The 20,135-nt window shown below is 45.9% G+C and overlaps 1 protein-coding gene across 2 annotated transcripts in view; it reads left to right on the plus strand.

Moving 5' to 3' along the window:
- Nucleotides 1-20,135, plus strand: part of LOC115088840 (cysteine-rich venom protein triflin-like) — a 140,369-nt gene that overhangs the window by 95,206 nt on the left and 25,028 nt on the right. For both annotated transcript variants that reach the window (XM_029597027.1, XM_029597026.1), the window contains one exon: nt 16,147-16,292. In XM_029597027.1, the coding sequence (XP_029452887.1) occupies nt 16,147-16,292 (146 nt within the window). The remainder of the gene's footprint in view (nt 1-16,146; nt 16,293-20,135) is intronic.

Raw genomic sequence — 20,135 nt, forward strand, 5'->3', positions numbered from 1 at the left:
CATTTCTGCAATCCTTGGCGAGAAGCATGTGACGTCGGTGGCACGTCGAGTGACGCGGCGTCACGTGATTCCCAGCTCGTTCGCGCCGGACGGCTCGTTCGGCCCAAAAAGAACTTTTGGCCAGCTTGGGGGGGCCTCCTGACCCCCCCAAGCTGGCCAAAAGTTCTTTTTGGGCCGAACGAGCCGTCCGGCGCGAACGAGCCGGGAATCACGTGGCGCCGCGTCACTGAGACGCGGCGTCACGTGATTCCCGGCGAGTTCGCGCCGGACGGCTCGTTCGGCCCAAAAAGAACTTTTGGCCAGCTTGGGGGGGCCTCCTGACCCCCCCAAGCTGGCCAAAAGTTCTTTTTGGGCCGAACGAGCCGTCCGGCGCGAACGAGCCGGGAATCACGTGACGCCGGCGTCACTCGACGTGCCGCCGACGTCACATGCTTCTCGCCAAGGATTGCAGAAATGGCGTCCTCACTCCTCGCTCCATCACCAGGGAGTTGTGGTAAGTCGGGGGGGGGGGGTTAAGGAGGGGGGGGGGGTTTAAATTTTTATTTTGGCTCAACAATCGCGATTTCCCACATATCGAACATATCTATGTTCGATATGTGGGAAATCCGATCGTTTATGTCGAATCAATTTTTTAAGTAAAAAAAAAATATGAGTTGCGTTTTACTAATGCGGTCAATCCGAATGCACACCCCTAATAACAGTACCCCCTTCCTAAGCCCCCCCCCCCCACCCGGGGGTTTGGGTTTCTGAGGATGTGTGACATGGAACTGCTTTATGAGATCCTTATCAAGGATATTGGCGGCAGGCTCCCAACTGTTCTCTTCTGGCCAAAGCCCTCCCAAGACAGGAGGTATTCCCACTTCTTACCACGTTTACTCACATCAAGGACTTTGTATGTCACGTCCTCTTCAGATGATAGTGGTTGAGCATCTGGTGTTTTTTTTGAGAAACTGGACAATACCATGGGTTTTAATAGTGATATGTTGAAGGCGTTGTGGATCTTGAGAGTGGAGGGCAGCCAGAGTTTGTAGGTGACTGGACCCAAACGGTGAAGCACCGGAAAGGGACTAATATATCTCGGATCAAAGCGAGCTGAAGGCAGTTTGAGTCGGATTAACCGAGTGCTGAGCCACACCTAGTCACCCGGTTTAAACTGGGGGGCTTGACGATGATATGCATCAAAGAACCTTTTAGACCTTTGGGCAGCTTGCTGTAGCAGCTGCTTCATGCTGTTCCAGAATTGATGTAACTCCTGGGCGGTCGACTGGGCCACTGGTGAGGGAACAGATAATGGAAGCGGTAGCGGTGGCAGAGGCTGACATCCATAGACCACCTGGAAAGGTGATGAGCTGGTGGATGAGGACTGATGTGAATTCAGGGCGAACTCAGCCCAGGGAAGGAGATCAGCCTAATCATTCTGCCGTAGATTAATGTAGGCCCACAGAAATTGTCTTAGAGTCTTATTTGTTCTCTCTGCTTGTCCATTGGCTTGAGGGTGATAAGCCGAGGGGAAATCTAAAGAGACGTTGAACTTTTTGCAGAGAGACCTCTAGAATCGGGCAGTAAACTGGACTCCACAGTCTGAGAGGATATGTTTGAGAAGGCGGTGGAGCCAGAACACATGGCGAATAAACAATTGTGCGAGCTGCAGTGCCGAAGGGAACATAAGAACATAAGAAATTGCCATGCTGGGTCAGACCAAGGGTCCATCAAGCCCAGCATCCTGTTTCCAACAGAGGCCAAAACCAGGCCACAAGAACCTGGCAATTACCCAAACACTAAGAAGATCCCATGCTACTGATGCAATTAATAGCAGTGGCTATTCCCTGAGTAAAATTGATTAATAGCCATTAATGGATTTCTCCTCCAAGAACTTAGCCAAACCTTTTTTGAACCCAGCTACACTAACTGCACTAACCACATCCTCTGGGAGACCAGGCAGAGCCACAAAGTGGGCCATTTTGGAAAAGCGGACATCAGTGACCCAAATGGTGTAGTTGCCTCCGGAGGGAGGAAGGTCCAAGATGAAATCCGTATTGATATGGGTCCATGGCTCACTTGGAATAGGCAGTGGTTGCAAGAGTCCCCAAGGGCGTCCCACTGGAGGCTTTTGGCAGGCGCAAGTGGAACAAGACTCTACGTAGGCCTGTGTGTCCTTATTCATGGTAGGCCACCAGTAAAACTGCTGGAGAGTGGACAGTGTTCTTGACTTCCCCAGGTGTCCTGCAGTCAGGAAGTCCTGAGCACATGGAGAACCCTTCAGCGTAGTTGACGAGGGACTACTGTCTTCCCAGGTGGTACCAGAAAAGTGGCAGACAGGATGACCTTAGTGGGGTCAATTATGTTCCGTGGAGTGTCAGGAACATCCTCCAGAATGAAGGGTCTGGAGAGAGCATTGGCTTGGCAATTTTTGTTAGAAGGTCAGTTACGCAGCAGGAAGTTAAATCAGGTAAAAAAGAGGGCCCAACGAGCCTGACAATGGTTCAAGCGCTGAATACGGTATAAATACTCGAGATTTTTGTGGTCAGTATACACTGTAATCTGGTGTTGGGCTCCCTCGAGCCAGGGACGCCATTCCTCAAAGGCTAGCTTAAAAGCTAGCAGCTCCTTATCGCCAATCGCATAGTTCCGTTCCACAGGGAAGAAGCTTCTGGAAAAGAAGAAGCATGGATATAAAGTATGGGTAGTCGAATAATGGCTTAGGACCACTCCTACTCCCACGTCGGAGGCATCAACCTCGACAACAAATGGGCATCTGGGATCCAGATGGCGGAGACACGGCTCATGGATAAAGGCGGTCTCGAGGTCCTGGAATGTGGTCATGGCTTCGGGTGACCACTGGGAAGGATTAGCCCTCTTGCGAGTCATGGCCCTGAGTGGTGCGGTCAGAGTGGAGTAAATATGAATAAAGGACTGGTAGTAATTGGCAAAGCCAAGGAATCTCTGTAAGGACTTGAGGCCCATAGGCTGAGGCCAATTGCGAATGCTTCTCAACTTCTGGGGGGTCCATTCTGAACCCTTGACTGGAAACCACGTAGCCGAGGAAAGGGACGGTTTTCTGCTTGAAAGAACACTTTTCGAGTTTGGCATAGAGTTGATTGTCTCGTAGATGCTGGAGGACGCGAGAAACATTGTGGCAGTGGCTTTGTAGGTTTTTGGATAATATTAAGATGTCGTCAAGGTACACCACAACACATTGGTATAACATATCCCTGAACACCTCGTTCATCAAATTCTGTAAGACCGCAGGGTCATTGCAAATGCCAAATGGCATCACAAGTTATTCAAAGTGGCCATCTCGAGTATTAAAAGCGGTCTTCCATTCATCGCCTTTGCAGATTCAAACTAAATTATAGACTCCCCTGAGGTCTAATTTGGAGAAGGTTTTTGCTCCCTGAAGCCTGTCAAAAAGAAAAAACCTGCTCCAGCAGGTGAATTGGAGGGTCAAATGAAGTCGTTAGCAAGGTTCTCGCGGATATACTCTGATATGGCCTGAGTCTCTGTGAGCGATAATGGGTAGATTATACCCCGAGGAGGCTCTGTGTTAGGCAACAAGTTAATTGCGCAATCGTAGGAACGATGCGGAGGCAAAGTGTCCGCAGTTTTCTTGGAGAACACATCTCCATATGATGAGTATTGCGGGGGAAGGCCAAGAGGAGAAGGTGAAGTACTCATGCAGGGCAGCGGTGAGACGGGCTACAGACAGTTGGCATGACAGAAGGAACCCCAGCAGGAAAGTTGTAAGGTGGCCCAGTCAAACTGTGGGGTGTGCTGCTGTAACCACGGCAGTCCCAAGACCACAGGATATATGGCTTTGTCCAGAATGTGGAAGGAAATGGACTCCACGTGCAGGGATCCTGTGCGGAGCTGGATAGGAGCTGTGGTGTGAGTCACCTCACCCGGTAGTGGTTCTCCGTGGATGGAAGAAAGAAGTAAAGGCACTGGGGAGCAGATGATGGAAATCTGTTCTCTCAATTGTTTTAAAATAAAATTCCCACCAGCCCCATAGTCCACAAGAGCCAGGGTATGGAACTCCTGATTGTCCAGCTTGATGGAGACGGGCAATGTCAATGGAGGAGAAGGCAAAGTCAGGCCTAGGAGCAGTCCTCCTGCTGAACCTAGGCTTGGGAGTTTCCCGGACAGACAGGGCATGTGGCTATGGCATGTCCGGATATGCTGCAGTATAAGCAGAGCCAGATTGTTGATGGTGGCGCCATTCCTTGTGGGAAAGTCTGCTCCCGTCCATTTGCATAGGTTCTTCCTCAGCTTTGCTTTGAGCCAAGTTCAGCCTAGTTGAAGACGAGCATTGAACTCGGGATGAGCTTGGTGTAGATTTCTGGATGTTCTAGACTCCTGCAAATGTTCCTGCAGGCGGCGGTCAATCCAATCCTGCAAGGTCTATCAATGAGTCCAGAGATGCAGGAAATTTGCGAGCCGCCAACTCATCTTTGATTCGAGGACTCAGTCCCTCGAGAAAAATGGATCATAAACAGTCAGAGTCCCAATGCTCTGATGACAGGAATTCTATGACGTAGTCAGTCAATGGCCAGGTGCCCTTTTGGAGATGGAGAAGTGTAGATCTGGAAGCAGATTTTCTGCCAGGGTCGTCGAAGACAGAGTGAAATAAGACAAGAAACCCAGGCAGATCTTGAAGAACCAGGTCAGCAGCTCCCAGAGGGGTGATGCCCAGGCCAAGGCCTTGCCATCCAGGAGGGAAAGGATATAGGTAGTTTTGGTAATCACATCTGGGAAGTAAGCTGGTTGCAGGCAGAAGTGCATGTTACATTGATTCAGGAAACCTCTGCACATAAGAGGATTCCCAGAAAAGTGTGGAAGTGGAAGGGTTGAGCTTGGGAGACATTGTGGTGGCAGTCATTGCAGCATCTAAAAGAGTGCTCAAGTTAGCAATGGCCGCTGATAGTGTTTCCAGGAACTTTTGTTGCTCACTGATTCTTTGTGCCAGGCCAGGAATGACCTATATAGCTGAGACCTCTGCCGGGTCCATGGACTTGGCAATCTGTTAGGTTTTGTAGGTGTCGTGGACCCTTGGCTCGAGGTGGGAGTTGACTCTCCCTGAGGGTTTGAACCCACAGGCCCCCACCATCGGGAGGCGAGGTGGAATGGAAACACAGGCAACTGGACCACAGGTGTGGCCCAGGAGAAAGGAGGCGTAGCTGAGCCATCTGCGTCACAGCCACATGATCGCAGATACCTGCACTGTGGCAATACTGCGGGGTGCCCCAAGAAGCGGGTCTGAGAGAGTACCAAGGTATTGCAGTGCAGGGTAGGTCAGGAGATAGCACAAGCCAGAGAGAGGATCTCCAAGACAGAGACGAACTGAGCAGGCCCAAGGAGTGGGGAAGCGTGGAGACTGGATCTCTGGTGTTAACGCTGAAACTACCCCGAGGAGCAGGGAAGCGTAGAGACAGGATCTCTGGTGTAGTAATGCTGAGGCTACCCCGAGGAGTGTGGAAGTGTAGAGATGGGATCTCTGGTGCAGTAATACTAAGGCTATCCCGAGGAGCAGGGAAGCGTAGAGACAGGAACTCCAGTGTGGCAATGCTGAGGCTACCCCGAGGAGCGGAGATGCATAGAGACAGGAACTCCAGTGTGCCAAAGCCGAGGCTACCCTGAGGAGCGAGGAAGCTTAGAGACAGTATCTCTGATGTAGCAATGCTCAGTCTACCCCAAGGAGCAGGGAGGTGTAGACAGGATCTCTGGTGTAGTATTGCTGAGGCTACCCCGAGGAGCGGGGAAGCGTGGAGACAGGATCTCCAGTGTAGTAGCACTAAGGCTATCCCGAGGACTGGGGAAGCGTAGAGACAGGAACTCCAGTGTGCCAAAGCCGAGGCTACCCTGAGGAGCGAGGAAGCGTAGAGACAGTATCTCTGATGTAGGAGCAATGCTGAGGCTACCCCGAGGAGCAGGGAAGCATGGAGACAGGAGCTCTGGCAGAGTAGCGCTGAGCCTACCCCGAGGAGCTTGGCAACGCAAGACAAAGTCCCAAAAAGGGAGCGCAGGGTAGGCCCCCGAGGAGTGGGTACCGAAAGCCAGGGTCCAGATGCAGAGCAGGGATCCAAGGCAAGAACGGCAGGTCTGGAGAACAGGAACAAGTGCCAACGGAGCTCAGAGAACTCGTTGCCAAGTCAGTTAGCGTAGTCCAAAGGAGGTGCTTAAATATCTCAGGCTTGTAAAGTCATCAGCCGAGGACTTCCCTGAAGTTCCCGCCATTGGGCCTTTAAAGGGAGGCCCGGTAGCGCGTGCATGTGCGCCTAGGAAGGCCCGGAGTTGGCGTGTAGGTCGGTGGCGTCCCAGCCACCATGAAAAGTCTTGGGAGCCAAGAGGTAGGTGGCAGTAGCGGCTAGCCACGGCCGCGAGTTCACCCGGAGTGGAGAGCAGGGCATGATATGACGTGAGTTGTGTGTATGTGTGTGTGTGTGTGTCTATGTGAGATCCTATATGTGTGCGTGTGTCTGTGTGAGAGTCTATATGCCTGTGAATGTGTCTATGTTTGTGAACGTTTGTGTGTTTGTGAGAGCCTATGTATCACATATATGCTCTCATAAGCACACACACACACACATATAATGTATCTGTCGTCTAGAGCCACTTGGTCAAGTGAACCTAGGTCTCACTCTTCTGATTCCTCAACTCCTCTTGCAAGTCACACTGGAACTGGGTCCCTAATTTTTTTCCACAAAGGTTTGGTAGACTCTGGTTCTGGTGGAAACTTCATCATCAGGATCTCATCAACCAACTCAAAATACCCACGGTCCCAATGACTCTGCCGTAGATACTTTCTTCTGTTTATGGGGTGACCTGCTCATCCTAAATACCAGCACCTCGTACACAAAACAAATTAGTTTCCACATTATTCAGAGTGCTGTGAACCCTTTTAAACAAGACCTGCTGTAGCTCTGACAACACCAACCACTAGGGATGTGCATTCGTTTTGAACGCATATGTAAAACGCAACTTATATTTTGTAAAAGAGAAAAAAAAGGTTTGATGCGCAACGCATCGCGACTTCCAACTTATTCAACATAGCTATGTTGAATACGTTGAACCTAAATAAACACTTAAACCCCCCACCCTCCTGACCCCCCCCAAGACTTACCAAAACTCCCTGGTGGTCCAGCGGGGAGTCAGGAAACCATCCCTGCATTCCTTTGCGATTTCCTCACGACGCCGATAGCCTGTGTCACAGGGGCTGCCTGTGCCATTGGTCAGCCCCTGTCACATGGTCACGGCGCCATCTTGTGCTTCTACCACGTGACAGGTAGGTCATGTGGCAGGAGGTCGCTCCGGGACCCCCGCTGGAGGCCCCCCCAAGCTGGCCAAAAGTTCCGGTTGGGTCCAACGGGGGTCCGGGAGCGGAGACGCGGAGGAGCACGTGACGTCGGCATGACGTCGGCCCCTGTGACACAGGCTATCGGCGCCGTGAGGAAATCACAAAGAAGTGCATGGATGGCTTCCTGACTCCCCGCTGGACCACCAGGGAGTTTTGGTAAGTCTTGGGGGGGGGATTAAGGAGGGTGGGGGGGTTAAATTTTTATTTAGGGAACCGGGAAACGTATGGACAGATCCACAACTTATGGATTTCTCCATACTTTCATATTGAACGGAATCGACCCTCACCTTCAACGTATCAACGTTTCAACGAAAACTTTTTGCCTGCACATCCCTACCAACCACAGTTCAATCTGTCTATCTTAGAGATCACTTGTTGGGGATCTAGATTAACAGATGCTTTTTGAGACCCAGAGAACCATCTCGTACAGTGATCATGGCCTCTGACCTCCTGGGACTTTCACCCACCTATGTGGAAGCCCGGAGTGATCTGACCATTCCACATTTCCTCTGAGAAAAGAACCCTATGATTCATTTGCAATCCCCGTTATATGTTCCCATCAATCCTGGTTACACCAGCAGTATGATCTATCTGTCTTCCAAGCTGGAAGACTGAAATCTGCAGTCATAAAATTCTTCCTGAGCCAATAATACCACAGATACCAGACTTCAGGAAGTACATAAAAGAAGTGTAGAGAACCCAACATTTCCTCCCCTGTGACACAGCTTTCATCCCAGGAATTGCATGAACTATGGGAACAAACCAATGAATTGGTTGAGAAAGCCACTACCCGAGCAAGAAAACTACAGATAACCTAATGGGGGCCAATCCCCTTGTCCAGATAGGTGAAAAGGACTTTCATCACTGGTACCCTAGGAGATGAGCTTAAGAGGGAGGGTACTGTTACACTTGATGATTCACAGGCTACTCTCATCGACTGCCACACTCACCTTCTCAGCTGGTACCCCACTGGCTTCACAAAAAGCCAAAGCAGGCAGCCCTCCATGTGTCGAGATGCCATCCTCCAATTTGGCGGAATGCCACCAGCCCAATCAGCCATGCCTCCCCTAGGATGCTGTCAGCCTCTGATTACCGCACCTCTTATTACTATTTAAAGTAATAAAGGTGGGAAATCCTCTGTGGCTGTTAGGTTTTGCTCTTCCAGAGGGGAGGAGTTAGCAATCTGTTGTAATCTGCTGCTGAATCCTGTAGTGGGAGGAGTTAGCAATCTGTTATGAGTCACCGTGTGGAGTTAGCAATCTGTTAGGAACTGGCTTCCGTGGAAGAAGGAGTTTAGCAATCTGATATGATTCGTAGGCGGAACTAGCAATCTTGTTATGATATAGACTGCTGAGTTGGCAATCTGTACCAGCGGAGTGCTTGGAGAGGGCACTCAGCTGGAAATGAATGTAAATAGGTGAATCCTTGGGCCGATGGCAGATTACAGCGCCCCCAGGAGGATATCCTGAGAGGGACCACCGGCTAGGCTTGGGTATGGAGACAGACACAGATAGTTCTTTTATTAGACGGGATAGTAGAACCACCAGAGGTGGCAGAAGTGAGCTGATATGCCCGGCATGGCTGAAGTTCCTCAGATACTGGAACTGCGATCCCAGGGTTGCTGAACTGTAGAAAGACTATAGAAAGTGAGTAGACAGGGTATGCTGTATTCATAGTCAGTAGTAGATGACAATTTCACATAGGTTCTTAAGGAGGCTCAGTAGCTGGAAAGAGTTAGGCCTTCGAGGAGTGAGTACCTGATTCCAGGGAAAGCTCTGAGAGAGTGGTGGTAACTCATGAATGTCTGTATCTGTGATAGCTTCCAGGCAGTAGAGAATCTTCAGAGTATTCAGGAACATGGGCCCACGAGGAGCGGGTACCGGTTCCTATCTGCAATCTGAAATAGAGAAAAGAGAGCAAGGACCCAGAGGAGCAGGTACCCCTGGTAAGTCCGAGAAGGCAGAGTAGCTTGGACGAATTCATAGCGAGTCCGTATTCTTGTCCGTATTCGTGTCCGTCCTTGCTAACTCAAATCGTAAGCGAAAGTGAAGACCTTTTAAGTTGGAAGCGGATGACGTCAATACAGGGGGACGCCCCTGAGGTTCACGCCCTTGCTGGTACATACTTCAGAGCACGCGCCCTACATTATCAGGAACATGGAGGATCAGCAGCGTCGAGCCGGTCCGGGGACGCCGGAGAGAAGCGGCATGGAGATGCCGCGGCAGCAAACCGTCTATCAGACATGGAGGGAGTCGCCACAGAGGTAGAGAGGGCGGAGTGAGGGCATATAGCAGCTACGGATGCAACAGTGGCCCCTTTTGATGAAGTCAATGCCAAGGCCCTATAAAAGGGCAATGCTCCGGTCTCAACTTGTCTCAGCAACAGGTCCACCTACTCCTTAGTAGAGCATGTTGCTTCAAGTTTCCTTGTCTTCAGTCTTTGTTACAGCCCTATCTTCAGCCTGTCTTCATCCAAGCCTACCTTGCCTTTGTTTGTCCAGCTGGTTTCAGCCTTTGTCTGTTCAGTCAATTCCAGCCTTTGTCTGTCTAGCCAGTTCCAGCTTTCTTCTGTCCAGCCAGTTCCAGCCTTTATCTGCTCAGCCAGTCCCAATCATCATCGGTAGAGACTCCTGCCTGAGTCCTGCTGGCCCCAGCACCTAAAGGCTCAACCAGAGGGGACTGGGTGCTGGTAGAGTTGAAGTTCCTGACAAGTCTCTGCCTCTCCTGGGTCTGTCTGCTGGCAGTGAGAACCTGCCAGCAGGTTTCTTGTGTCTGGAGCCCATCTCACCCCAGCCCAAGAGTCCAGAAATGCAACATTCTCATCCTTCTTTCAGGATGCCTTTAGATCAAGGTGCATCAGAGTCAGAGCCTGTGCAGCTTGGTAGTTTTTCCACTGCTCTTGATGAAACTTTAGTGTCTTTGAACCCTGAGGTCCATTCACTACCTCAGCTAGAGTTAGAGGATTTATCAGTACTCATGGAGGGAAAACAGAAAGTTGGAAATGCCATCAGTCCTCCCTCGAATGATGGAAAGATTAATACCTTAATAGTTACCCCTATCAAGCCGAATATATCTGGGTCCATCATTCCAGAGAGTTCTGCTAGATTGACTCTTACCTCTCCTCCTGTTAAGCCTCCATCTATAACCTTAGAGATTATGTGGAGGAAAATAATGGGATTAGAATCCTTTTTGACTGCTAAGATTTATAGTACATTATTGACCATGGAGGGTGTTTCAGATCATTTGGCTGCCAAATTACAGCTTATTGCCTTATATGATGAAAAATGTGTTAAGTCAATGCACTGCATTAATGTGATTGTGCTTTAATTAAAGCAAGGATTTATTACATTGTTGGATGGAAAATTTTGAGAATTACTCAAGACTCAATCTTTGTTTTTTAAATTTTACTAAAATGTATTTGCTGGCATCCCTTGATATTCTTAAAATTTCTATTAGAAATATTGCAGATCCCTGTTAATTCGGTTTCTCCTATTACTACGTTTTTTATCTCCTTACTTTTAGTAGAGGAAATTTTAAAGCAGTGCCTCAGGGATCTGAGAGTTTACACCTTACTTTTTAAAAGACTTAAATGTAGTATTGTTTAAGGTGAATTTATTACTGACTTTTTCCTTGGAACATGAAAAAGATTGGATGCTTAAGATGTTTTTCTATAGTAAAATTAAAGTATTTATGGGATGTAAGAAAGCTCTATTTCCTGATGTGGTTGGAATCACACAACTGAGGTGGAAAAATTTATTGATGTTGAAACAGAAGGTAGTTGTCCTTTGGGCTAATTTCATATTAAAATTTCTATGTAAATGTTTTCTTAAGCTGGGGACCAATAACTAAATCTTCTTTGATTACCATCAACTAGAATTTTCTGAAAAAAGCATCCCTTCACCCTTTCCCATTCTACAGTCGGTTGACTTGTGAATATGGACATGAGTAATTACTACCTTTGATTTTTTATAATATTTTTCTTAGTTTGGTCTCTCCCATTTGAGATCTGTGTATGATTTAATATTTTCTGTTTAAAACATATTTCCTTGTAACAGAGTTCTTTATTTTCTATGATGAAGTGTATTCATTGTTAACATTTTTAATTAATAAAGAGAACGTTTAAAAAAATATATCCAAAAAATGGAACACAGGGAAGAATACCTGATAAAGCTAAAAGAAACAAGGAAAATAATCAGGAAAGAAAAAAAGCAAGTGGAAGAAAGTATTGCTAAAAAGAGAAAGCAAGGTGGCAAAACATTTTTCTGATATATCAGAGAAAGAAAGAAAATAAGAGGTGGCATTGTGAGATTGAATAATAGCTAAGGAGCAATATGTAAAGAAAGATAAAGAAAGAGCAGAAATATTAATCAAATACTTCAGTTTGGTGTTCACTAAAGAAGATCATGGAAAAGGGCACAGATTGACAAGAGCACAGGTGGGATTGGGGTAGATGTATCCCCATTTACAGAAGAGAATGCAAGGGAAGAACTAGGAAAACTGAAAGTGGCAAGGCCATGGGGCAAGCGAGGTATATCCTAGGATACTAAGGGAGCTCAGAGATGTGCTGATAGATACCCCCCCACTCCCCCCGAAAGACCTGTTAAATAGATCCCTGGAAACAGGAATGATACAGCAAGATTGGAAAAGAGCGGTGGTCGTCCCACTGCACAAACGCAGTAGCAGAGAGGAAGCTCAAAACTACAGGTTTGTTAACCTTATCTCAGTGGTAGGAAAATTGATGGAGACTCTGCTAAAAGAAAGGATAGTGAATTACAATATCTGCAATCTGGTGGGTTGCTGGACCTGAGGCAACATTGTTTCACGAGATGAAGGTCCTGCTAAGCAAATCTGATTTTTCTGATTGGGAGACTAGAAAATTAGATCAAAAAAGAGCATGGCTTTTGATACATTTCCACAGAGGAGGCTCATGAATAAAATGAGAATACTGCTAGGGGTGTCAAGATGGAATGGATTGCAAATTTCTTGACTGGCAGGAGATAGCATGTAATAGTAAACCACACATAATCTGAAGAGATAACAGTGTTAAGTAGTGTATCTCAATGATTAGTTTTGGGACCTGTTTGTTCAATATCTTCATGAATGACATTATAGAGGGATTAGAAGGAAGAGTTTGTCTTTCTGCAGATGATACTAAGATCTGCAACGGAGTGGACACACCTAAAGGAGTAGAGAGAATGAAAAGAGATTTAAGAAAGCTTGAAAGCTGGTCAAAGGTTTGGCAGCTGGGATTCTATACCAAGATGTGTAGAGGCATGCATTTGGGGTGTAGTAATCCAAGAGAGTTGTATGAGATTAGAGGTGAATTACTAATTTATTTATTTATTTAACAAATTTCTAGCACACACAATCCCATGTTCTTGGCAGGTTACAGTATACATACAAAATCATAAATAACATCATACAGAAAACAAAAAGGCAAGAAAACAAAATTGCAATAAACAAAAATATATGGAAATGATATACATATAAATAACAATAAAACAAGGTCCAATAGATATACAAAAGCAGGCATGAAATCTTATATTAAAAGAAATCAAAAACAAGACGGACTAAAATAAGGAAAGGAATACAACGAGTGAAGTTATCAAATTCGCGGACGATACAAATTTATTTAGAGTAGTTAAATCACAAGCGGATTGTGATACATTACAGGAGGACCTTGCAAGACTGGAAGATTGGGCATCCAAATAGCAGATGAAATGTATTTATTTATTTATTTAAAAACCTTTCTATACCGTCGCTAAGTTATATATCATCGCAACGGTTTACAAATATGCACATAGACTAAAGTTAGTAAATCTAGGATATCGTACATTCTAACAAGTGCCAATAAAGTTCGGTTACAATTTCATAAATAAAATCATTATTTGAGTAATGTTGGTCAAGTCCAGGTATATTATTGAGTTACTATCTCTTTGAGATATTACTTCTTAAATGTAGGATTGAGTAAATTCATTTTCATCTGCATTACTCTGTACTTTCATTCTTGACCCTCCACACTCTTTAGTGAAGGCTTTTTTAAAGAGCCATGTTTTTAAAGTTTTCTTAAAAGTTTTGAGATTATTCTGTAATCTGAGTTCAGGGGGCATCGTGTTCCATAGTGGACAAGTGCAAGGTGTTGCATATAGGGAAAAATAACCCTTGCTGTAGTTACACAATTAGGCTCCATATTAGGAACTACCACCCACGAAAAAGATCTAGGCATCATAGTGGATAATACTTTAAAATCGTTGGCTCAGTGTGCTGCAGCAGTCAAAAAAGCAAACAGAATGTTAGGAATTATTAGGAAGAGAATGGTTAATAAAACGGAAAATGTCATAAATGCCTCTGTATCACTCCATGGTGAGACCACATCTTGAATACTGTGTACAATTCTGGTCACCGCATCTCAAAAAAGATATAGTTGCGATGGAGAAGGTACAGAGAAGGGCAACCAAAATGATAAAGGGGATGGAACAGCTCCCCTATGAGGAAAGACTGAAGAGGTTAGGCCTGTTCAGCTTGTAGGGATGTGAATCGTTTTAGGACGATTAAAATTATCGTCCGATAATTTTAATATCGTCTTAAACTGTTATGGAACACAATACAATAGAGATTCTAACGATTTATCGTTATAAATCGTTAGAATCGTGAGCCGGCACACTAAAACCCCCTAAAACCCACCCCCGACCCTTTAAATTAAATCCCCCACCCTCCCGAACCCCCCCCAAATGACTTAAATAACCTGCGGGTCCAGCGCAGGGTTCCGGCGCCTCGCTGAACGACCTCCTGCAGTCGATCTCCTGCCGGCGCCATTTTCCGTACGAAAACGATTCGCGGCGGGAAATCGCTCCCTGACCCCCGCTGGACCTCCAGGAACTTTTGGCCAGCTTGTGGGGGGCCTCCTGACCCCCACGAGACTTGCCAAAAGTCCAGCGGGGGTCCAGAAGGACCTCCTGCCGTCCAATCGTGTTCGTCTATGGCCGCCGCCATTTTTCGGCGCCATTTTGGAAAATGGCGCCGGCTGAAGACAACAAGATTCAGGAGCAGGAGTCCGTTCCGGACCGCTGCCGTTCCGGACCGCCGCTGGACCCGCAGGTTATTTAAGTCATTTGGGGGGGGTTCGGGAGGGTGGGGGATTTAATTTAAAGGGTCGGGGGTGGGTTTTAGGGGGTTTTAATGTGCCGGTTTTGCGATTTTTCGATTTTTCGATTTTTCACGATTTTTCACGATTTTTCACGATATTTTACCCCCCCAAATGGCAACAATACGATTCCCTCCCCCTCCCAGCCGAAATCGATCGTTAAGACGATCGAGGACACGATTCACATCCCTATCAGCTTGGAGACAGCTGAAGGGGGATATGATAGAGGTCTTTAAGATCATGAGAGGTCTTGAAAAGTAGATGTGAATCGGTTATTTACACTTTCGGATAATAGAAGGACTAGGGGGCATTCCATGAAGTTAGCAAGTAGCACATTTAAGACTAATAGGAGAAAATTATTTTTCACTGAACGCACAATTATGCTCTGGAATTTGTTGCCAGAGGATGTTGTTAGTGCAGTTACCTGTATTTCAAAAAAACAAACCGTCCAAGCAGATCCCAACATCAGGCCAGACTACCGATCCCTTCTCCTAAACTAACCAAACTTACATCCACTAAAAAACGTTCTCTCATCATAGCAGGAACCAAAATATGGAACAGTATGCCCTCTGATCTGCGCCAAGAACCCTGCCACCGAAAATTTAAACAGAACCTAAAAACATGGCTGTTTAGAAAAGCTTTTCTTTGAAGGATGGGAATCATGCAATTACATACTTTGCTTCTCAACCTACTCCTGATTCCTCTATTCTACCTTGCCGTTCCCTTTCCCACTGACTCCCCTTTCTCCCTTAATGACTCCCTTCTCCCCCACTATGATTCCCCCTCTCCCTTACCCTCTTTTCCTTACAAATAATTCCCTTTTTGTTAATAGTGTTACACATATGTATTTGATATGTATACTCCTAGTTTTCTGTTAATTTTAGCACGTTGCTTTTTCCACCTATGTTCATTGTAAAGCCTTTGGCTGAATTACTGTTAGCTGTAAACCGAGGTGATGTGCATTACTGCCGTGGTATATAAAAAACTATAAATAAATAAATAAATTAAATAAATAAACTTCAGATCTTTTCCATTGGAAAGTAAACTGTAGAACTAGGAGTCACAATATGAAAATCCAAGGTGGTCAACTAAGAACCAATATCAGAAAATGTTTCTTCATAGACAGGGAGGTGGATGCCTGGAATGCCCTTCCAAAAGAGGTGGTGAAGACAAGAACAGTATTGGAATTCAAAAGAACATGTGATAAAAAAAAAACTTTGCAGATTCTTAGAGGCTAGGGGACAGGAATGAAGAAAAAGGGTAAACTATATTAACTTTAGGTGACACACTTCTGCAAGAGAGGGGGGTAACATGCATGGAGCAGCAGTTACTATCCTTAACAGAAGGCACAGAGGTAACATGCATGAAATGGAAGTAACTACCTTTAACAAAATGCATGGGGATAATATGCATGGAGTGCCAATTATTCTCCTTAGAAGACACGGGGGTAACATGGATGAAGCGGCAGTTATTACCATAAGCAACTTGCTGGGCAAACTTGATGAACCATTTGGTCTTTCTCTGCTGTCAATTTATATGTTATGTTAGTAAACTTAACCAAAGAACCTACCCCATATTTTATTTGCAATAAATATTGAATATCATGAAAAGAAATCACCACCTTTATTTCTGAATGGCTTTTTTAATTTTAGGAATCTCTTCTGGTGAAAATTTGTACATGTCAAGTTCTATTTCACTTTGGTCAAAAGCAATCCAGGGATGGAATAAAGAGTCCAAGGATTTTGAATATGGAAAAGGCGCAATAACAGAGGGTGCTGCAGTTCGACATTATACTCAGGTATGATTTATTAAAATACTCTAACCAAATAAAAGCTAATATTTATATAAGCTGTATATCCTAATTTCTAGGAATTTATAATTCATAAACTAACCATGTCTGAATACATTAGTGGTAAAAATTAGATTTCAGTTGTATAGTAAATATTAACTGAGCTATCATTTCTGTAAAAGGGAACCAAAATAATCATTAGATATGCACTAATATAAAATTACCATTAGATACAAACTAATATAAAAGCCCGACAAAAATTACAGGATAAAATGGGCTTAACACATAGATGCTCAGTAATGTAATATCTTTCTCCTTTGCCTATATGCACACACAATCTTGTCTGCTGCTAAGGACAAGCAGCTCAGGCTTCCACTCTATAAAAGTCCCTCACTCACAATACATGAATCAACTTAGCAATACCATACAGTAAGCTCCCAGCCCCTGTTTTTCCCTATGCACTGGAGTCCTTCTCTAATAATGGTACAGTAGAGGACCTCCCAATCCCCTAAAGCATCTAAACCTGGTGCTTAGTGTGCTGTGGGACTGAGTGAGTGAGTGATGAGGATTTCTGGTTTGTGATTCTGAAAGGTGGACCCCCTTGCCCGAAGTGGAGTTGGTACCGTCTGTGGAGGAGCCCCCCACAGGTCCCCACCATTGGAAGGCAAGGCCGGGATGAAGCAGAGACCCCGCAGGAGCTTCACCACTACCAGCCCATGTTCTCCTCAGGTTGAGCCCTTGGGTACCGGGGCTGGCTGGACTTATGTGGGGTCTCTGAGTGAAGAGGGGATGCCCGGGGCCAGAAGTGGATGGAAGACTGGAACAAAGAGTGAGAGCTGGAGGGGACCACAACACTTTAAGAGGGAGACCAGGCGAGGGTCAGGACAGGAGGCAATTCTCGTAGACAAACCTCCAGGCACAGGGTCAGGAAAGGTGGCAATCTTTGGAGTCAAGGTTCCAGGCAAAAGGTCGGGACAGGCAGCAGTCTTCGGAGTCAAGGGTCCAGGCGAAAGGTCAGGGCAGGCAGCAGTCTTCGGAGTCAAGGTTCCAAGCGAGGGTCAGGTTCCAGGTAACGTCAGGCAGGTCCAAAAGCAGGAGATATCCTCTGTGGAGGAATAGGATACAAAACCAGGAAGCCGAGAAGCCAAGGCAAGGTCTGTGGGGCAGACCTTGCCTTAAATAGGAAAAGGACCAGGTGGGGTCAGCAGGAGGGGCTGCGGCAATTTCCTGCCATAGTCCCTTTAAATTTGGTAGGGTGCGCACGGGCCTAAGGGGGAGAAGCCCGCACAGGAAGCAGCTGGCGTGTCGGCAGGCCCTGGAATGCGGCCTAGCCATGTGGCGGCCAAGGCGGCCGTGAAGAAGAGTGCCGGAGGTGGCTGACTGCTGTGGCCAGCGAGCCCGGGAAAGCGGTCCCATGCTGGTAAGGGGCGAGCGCCAGTCGCGGCCATAACATTCTGTGACTAAGTAAGTGGAGGGGTTGGGAGTGGACGTGTGTCTCTGTGTGCGAGTGGAGAAAGTGGGTATGTATTTGAGTGGGGGGGGGGTGAGTGTATGTCCAGGGCTGGGGTATGTAGGTTCATGTGTGTGTGAGTGAGGGATATAGGTTCATGAATCTCTGAGTGAAGGGCTGTGGATTTGTTTGTGTGTATACCTGCTTGGATGGGGAGGGAGGGGTGGACACACTGGGCAGTGAAAGTGTATAACTGGGGGGAGAGGGGGTAAACACTTACCAGAAATACCAACGGTCATAATTGCTAGATATGAGATAATCAGAAACCAGGCCTTTTCTGTGGAATTGTCTGCCCAAAGCTATACGTATGGCACCAACCACGGCGGCATTTAAGAGAGCTTTAAAGACTCATTTCTTTGAGCTAGCATTTCAGTAACAGATACAGAAGCTACTGTATATGTACTATAGAAGCTGTGATAGCATTTACTCAAGAAAGGATTAAGGACTCACTTCTTAGAGCTAGCATTAAAGCGTCAGTCTATGCTCTTTAATGGTTTGTTTAATTTTATAAATGCTTTATTTATTAAGTTTGTACAGGGGGAACATTTGTGAACTGCCTTGGAACATTTGGGCTAAAATAATTTTATAAATAAACAAATAAATTATGTGTGTGCAGCAGGGCCTTGACAGTGTGTGTATGAATGCCTGGGAGGTGGGAAGTTGATGATGCATGTGTGCGAGTGGGTGTGCCTGGGAGTTAGGGTGTGGATAGTGTGTGTATGTGTGTGTGTATGTACATGTCTGGCTGGGTGGATGTGTGTGTATATCTAGCGGATTGGACAGTGTGTGGTTTTGTGTCTGGGGGATGGGCTTAGATGGTGTGTGTATTTGTGTGTGTGTGTGTGTGTGCATGTGTATATGTGCACATGCCTAGGGAGTGGGGTGGACAATCTATCTATTTATTTATTTATTTATTTAATTCCATTTTATATTCCTCCAGGTCAACATCCAAGGAGGATTACATCTTTTATATTCATAAATTCCATATACATAAAACATTAAAACAAAATTGTACATAATAAAATAAACATCGGTATAAAACAACAAATATTGTACGTTAAAATCCTCACTAGACTTCCACATACCCTTCATATACTTTTCTAAAAAAGAAAGGCCCGGATTTTCAAAGCCCTACGTGCCAGGCCTATTTTAGAAAGGGGCAGGGAGGGGCTGGGTGGGGCGAGGCCAGAGGCCTCTGGCACAGCGGCCATTTGCCGCTGTGCCGGAGGATCGTGTGCCGGCAGGCGCATGCAACTTACATCTGCCCAGAGGCAGATGCAAGAGGTAAAATTAAAATGGGGGGGTACTTAGGATAGGGCTAGCGGGCAGAAGGGAGGTTAGGTTAGGGGGTTAGGAAGCTCCCTCCGAAATCGGAGCGGACTAGGAGGGAACGGGGGAAGGCCGCGGGCATCGGTGCGCGCAAGATGCACTAGTGTGCACCCCCTTGCACGCGCAGAACCCCAATTTTATAACATGCGTACACATGTTATAACATCGAGTGTCCATGTGCGCACGCCAGGCAGCGCACGCGCATGGACGCCCGTGCGTAAGTTTTAAAATCTACCCCAAAGCCTTTACTTTAATCTGGCTCCGGCACACTTTCTCAGGCAATGAGTTCCATAAAACAGGAACTGCCAAAGAAAAAGATGTGTTCACTGATGATTTTAATTGATAGGGTGAATTTGGAGAAAGAGCCATTACATTTTGCCCAAAAGAACATAAAGTATATGTCGGGTTGTACCACTGCATCCTATTTGATAGGCAATAATTTTCCAAATATATAGTTTTATGTGCCATGGACAAAGCTTTAAAATAAATACGTACCACTACTGGCAACCAATATAATTTCATCCGATATGGTGTCAGTATCGAACCTCATGGTAAACCAAATATCACCCATAGAACAGCATTTTGTACTAATTCTAATACGTTAATAAGTTTTTTAGGTAATCCTAAATAAAACAGATTAGAATAATTTGTATATTTGCACTATGGGGTAAGGCTAGAAGGTATGTGCGTGTGTATGTGTGCACATAGGGAATGGTATGTGTTAGATCGATATACATATAGATATATTAATCATGCATCTGTGTGCTGTGTAATATCTATTACCTTGCTAAGTTATAAGTGACTTAAATTGCCTATAAGAATCCTGAAATGTGTTATTACACTTAGATAGTACAAAAGCAATAACAACAGATAATAGCTATTTAAATAAAACAAGACAAACTTTGAACTGTTATTGGTGCTGATGTGTAGTAAGGGTGTGCATTAGTTTGCAACGCATTGGCAATCCGCAATGTATAGGTCCATATTCGTTGTACTCGTGGGGTCATGAAACC

This window comes from Rhinatrema bivittatum, chromosome 3 (assembly GCF_901001135.1).
Source record: "Rhinatrema bivittatum chromosome 3, aRhiBiv1.1, whole genome shotgun sequence".
Taxonomy (NCBI): Eukaryota; Metazoa; Chordata; class Amphibia; order Gymnophiona; family Rhinatrematidae; genus Rhinatrema; species Rhinatrema bivittatum.